This window comes from Octopus bimaculoides, chromosome 12 (genome assembly GCF_001194135.2).
Source record: "Octopus bimaculoides isolate UCB-OBI-ISO-001 chromosome 12, ASM119413v2, whole genome shotgun sequence".
In the NCBI taxonomy this organism is placed as follows: domain Eukaryota; kingdom Metazoa; phylum Mollusca; class Cephalopoda; order Octopoda; family Octopodidae; genus Octopus; species Octopus bimaculoides.
The window spans coordinates 3,039,146-3,044,306 of record NC_068992.1 but is presented as its reverse complement, the minus strand read 5'-3'; the positions used below and the strand labels follow the sequence as shown (position 1 = coordinate 3,044,306).

Here is a 5,161-nt window from a genome sequence, read left to right as displayed (position 1 = left end):
GGGGGGGGGGGGGGTTCAGGTTGGAGTATGTTAGCTTTAATAAAAATGATGTTTCAAAGAGGTGGGAAAATGATTTCTTCTTTTGCTTGTAAATATGTAAGGCCATAAAACAAAACATTAATAATTAAAAGCAAAACTTAAAATGCTAGAATAAATAAAGTGACATGTATATATATACATACATACACACAAGTCTGGACTCTAGCAGATGTGAGTGTTTAGTGTTGGTCCAGCTTGTTTCCATGTTTGCAAATATTAGAATTCAGAGAAATAAATTCATAAATTTCTCAGTATTTTCAAATTGCTTTCTTAAACTTCTCATGTAAATATTAATGAATTTCTTTAATATATATATATATTTTTCTGCCTTCATTCAAAATCCAAGCAAAATCTGATGAATTATGATGACAGATATTAATATTGTCATTATTATGAATATTATCTTAAACTGTCATTATGATGAATACTATCTTAATATCGTTCATCGATACACACATTATTTACTTTATAGAAGTTTTAAGATTTCTGTTTGCAACTTGCAAAGCAAATTCAGTTTAACTTTGTAATAAATCTTGTTAAAGCTCAAATATATTAAGTTCATTCAAGACATTTGTGTTATGAAACTTATAATTTATAATCCTTTAATACCTTCAGAAAGAGTTTGTTCTCATAATGATAATGAAGAAACTTATATAAAATGATGGTGGTGGCATTCCTTTAGTGGCTATTTCTAACAACTGAACGGTTTAACACCCATCGTCATGAAACTCCACTTAGATAGAGAGAAGTGATTTTGTGACCTGTTTTCTTATTTTTAATTATTTATTAAGGGGAAAGGGGCAATCCACAACCAGATTCAGTAATTTCTGTTTAATTCTTTTAGAGAAGTCGAATAAAAATCAGCAATCTTTCATAACAGAACATAGTTAAATAGTTATGTATATGGTTCTTACCTAGCTTGCTACTAATAATGACAATGTTGCTGTAATTATTGCATATCAATACCATATAACAGAAAAATCTCCAGCAATAACATTGAATTTCATTTAGTAGTAATTGTGTGTGAGAGAGAGAGAGAGAAGAAAGGATTATATAAAATTTTTCTGTGGGGATGATGACACAGTTTAAACTAGTTTGCTAAATATAATAAATCAAAATGAAAAAAAAAAAAAAAGCAAATCAGGTCAAAGGGCATAGGAGGACTGATAGTGATGAGACAGACCGGTGTGCTCTATGCAGCAATCGACATTTAGTTACAGGATGCTTCAGTGGATGGTAATAGCAACAGCTGTGAAATGTCATTCAGTGTTGTTCTCTTGATGAATCTGGGTATTACAGTTTGCTAAACTTATGCTAAGAGCTCACCATTTTCTACTGCAAGGACCACACACACACACACACGCATACATATGTATGCATATATAAACATACATATATGTATGTAAATCTTAACATATTTGTTAGGATTTATGCAAAAAAAATCTTATTAATGCACACATACATGTTTATATTCAGCCTATGAGTATGTATGCATGCATTTGTAAGTATGTGTGAAAGTATATATAAGTTCCAATATAAAAGATGTTCTTCGGTTTGGCAGCCATCTGTGTGTGCAAAATACTCTCAAAATCTGCTGTTGCTTCTGACTTTTTTTAGGCTGTTTATAAATCTTATAAACTGGTGTGTTTTTCTTTATTTTTAAGTCTGTATTCCCATCTATCCTTCCTCTCCATTCTGTTCATCTTTCCCGTAAGCTTCATGGTCAGGATATAAATTTGATGAGACCCCAACATATCACTTGGGTTAACAAGACACAAAATAGGCTGAATGGGAGTAGTTGTGGTGAAAAATTACTTTCTTCACTACGTTTGTCATTGTGGTTTTTATGACCTGCAAAGAAAGGAAGAAAAATATTAAAGAATTTGCAGCATTATTTCAATTAATTTATTAAACATAAGTCATTATCATCATCATCGTAAATATTTATTTTATATTTTAGGATGGTCATTTTTTTTCAAAATAAACACATGCACTATATATTTATTCTTCGCTCCAGGCTTATTATTGTTCTCATTTTATGTCTTTTGTTTGGAAGTCTTTTGTCACACATCCCGCAATTTCTTCAGCCTCCATCCTCCGTTTTGGCAAAAAAAAAAAAAGACCATTCTGAAATATAACAATATCTGTTTGAACATACGATTTCACATAAGGAATCTCACAAAAACAAAAATGTAATATTTAAACAAATCAAAAGAATGGTTGTGAATTGTTATGGAACTGCTGTAAGGCTGTTGAGCTTCTTCTTAGGACATGTCCATCTTATAGCAGATTTTTGGTTCAGTTGAACTTCATTAAACCTAGAGCTAAATGCAAATTCCTGTAATAGCAAATATCCAAACTTGAAAAACATATTCCACCCACACAACTGAAAAAAGTGAGTATCGTTAAGTAGTATGAGAAAAAAATGTACCTGTTTGTTTTTTGTAATGAAATAAAACAACAACATACTTATAAAACTTCATAAATCATCTCTTTACAAGAGAGAGCTGGATAAATACCTCCAGAAACAATGGTCATGTCAATTGATTCTTTCTTTTATAAAGTTCTGAAAGCATTTCCAGTATAATGTGCAAATATTTTGCTTCTGGTAGGTTATTTTCTTTTTTTTAATTGATGCCAAAATATATTCTTTAAGTCAATAAATTGCTTGTACCACTTCTATCATAGTTACATCATTAGCAATATCAATCCTGGAACATATATCTATTTCAGTTCTATATTTAAGAAATGAGGAATTATGTACATTATTTACATGTGACAAATATTTGTCCTCATCTTGTTTGTTGTTAACGCAACATTTCAACTGATGTACCCTCTAGCCTTCATCAGGTGTTTTGGGGGAACACTGAGTTCTCATTCCTAAGGTATTTTTCCATGTTGTTGTTATTATTACTATTATTATTCAGGTCACTGTCTGTAATCAAACTCGGAATCTTGGGGTTAAGAGCACGGGCTACTAACCCCAAGATTCTGAGTTCAATTCCAGGCAGTGACCATAATAATGATAATAATAATAATATCGAAAAATACCTTAAGAATGAGAACTCAGGTTCGAAATTTCCCCAAGACACCTGATGGAGGCTGGAGGGTATATCAGCTGAAACATTGTGTACGAATAAATATCTGCACTTTGGTAAAGAACAGAGTTGAAGAAAACTCCTGGTTACTACTTTGACCCTTCCCAATGCTTCCTTCTCTTTTTAAATAGTGACAAAAACCTGCACAAGATTAAAATCTTCCTTCCACCCAGCAATTTCCTCTTTATCTAAGGTTGTACATTCATAATAGGATCCCACCCAATTCCAAGTCACTGATCACTTTCACTTCTAACTTGAAAACACCACCATTTTCTATACATAGCTTTCATCTCAATGATTACTTCAAGAGGCATTATTTTCAATAATACCCAAGCATTCTTCAAAATCCCCAAGCATTCTTCAAAATCATACCTAGAGTATTTCAATTCACAGGCCAATATCAGTTCACACAATCACCATCAGTAAAGTTTATCATCAGAGAAACAATATCCCCTGAAAGAGTTTTCTATCTGAAATGATAGATTCCTTTTCTTTCTTCTCAAGGCAAATCACTTTATAACTATCTGTATTTCAGTAGAACAAACTAATCACTTCGTGAGCAACTTCCAGGAAATTTCCAGGATGGTACTTCCAGAAAAATTCCAAGGACTTCCTCGAAAGTTCCGAGAGTTTCATGGAAATTTCCGAGGACAAGCCACTTTCTAGAAATTCCGAGCATGGTACTTCCGGGAAAGTTCCGAGGGTTTCCTAGAAAGTTCCAAGGATTACCAGGAAACATTTATATATATATATATATTTATATATATTTATTTCCCTCTCTCTCTATATTTATTTATATATATATTTATATGTTTATATATATATATTTATGTTTATTTGTTTATATATTTATTTTCTATGTATATATTTCCTTATATATATATATATATATAAGCAATGTTAATTCTCTAGATTAAGTATTAACAGTAACTGCACGATAAAGTGAAGTGGCTGACCCCTCGGGGTGGATGTTACTGTTGCTTTAGCCCCAGGAGGACATCTCCTCCAGCTGGCTTATCGACACACTACTGTGTCCTGTTTGTTTTGACAAGGAAAGTTATCCCTCTCATCGTGATCGTCACGATGAGAGGGATAACTTCGCTTGGCAAAATAAACAGGACACAGTAGTGTGTCGATAAGCCAGCTGGAGGAGATGTCCTCCTGGGGCTAAAGCAACAGTAACATCCACCCCGAGGGGTCAGCCACAGTTAAGTGGCAATACACTTTATATAGTAATATATATATATACAGGAAACATCCGAGGTCGAGCTACTTCCTGGAAAGTTTAGAGGATGGTGCTTCAGGGAAAGTTCCGATGATTTCCTGGAAATATCCAAGGATAAGCTACGTCTTTGAAAATTCCGAGGATTCCCTGGAAAAATCTGAGGATTTGCTGGATGTCATGGAAAGTTCCGAGGTTCCCACGGACAGTTCCGTGGATAAGCCGCTTCCTAGAAATTCCAAACATGGTACTTCCTGGAAAGTTCCAAGGTTTACCGGGAAATGTCCGAGGTTGAGCTACTTCCTGGAAAGTTCCGAGGATTATAAGCTACTTGATGGAAATATGCGTGGATGAGCTACTTCCTGGAAAGTTCCTAGGATTATAAGCTACTTCCTGGAAATATCCGTGGATGAGCTACTTCCTGGAAACATCCGAGGATCCCTGGAAATTTCCAAGAATTTCTTGGAAAAATCCGGATTCCTGGAAAGTTCCAGGGATAAACTACATACATATGTGCATATATATACATACATATGTGTATATACATATGTGTATGTATATATACATACACATATGTGTATATACATATGTGTATGTATATATACATACATATGTGTATGTATATATACATATATATATATACGTGTATATATACATATATACATATGTGTAGATATGTGTGTGTGTGTGTGTGTGTATATATATATATGCATATATATATATGCATATATATATACATACATATGTGTATATACACATATGTATAGATATATATATATGTGTGTGTGTGTATATATATATA

At 33.0% G+C, this 5,161-nt stretch overlaps 1 protein-coding gene across 1 annotated transcript in view; it reads right to left on the bottom strand.

The window, feature by feature from the left end:
- Nucleotides 1–855: 855 nt before the first annotated feature.
- Nucleotides 856–5,161, bottom strand: part of LOC106876447 (muscle M-line assembly protein unc-89) — a 351,593-nt gene continuing 347,287 nt past the window's right edge. The window contains exon 9 of the mRNA XM_052972242.1: nt 856–1,890. Coding sequence (XP_052828202.1) covers nt 1,763–1,890 — 128 coding nt within the window. The 3' untranslated portion in view covers nt 856–1,762. The remainder of the gene's footprint in view (nt 1,891–5,161) is intronic.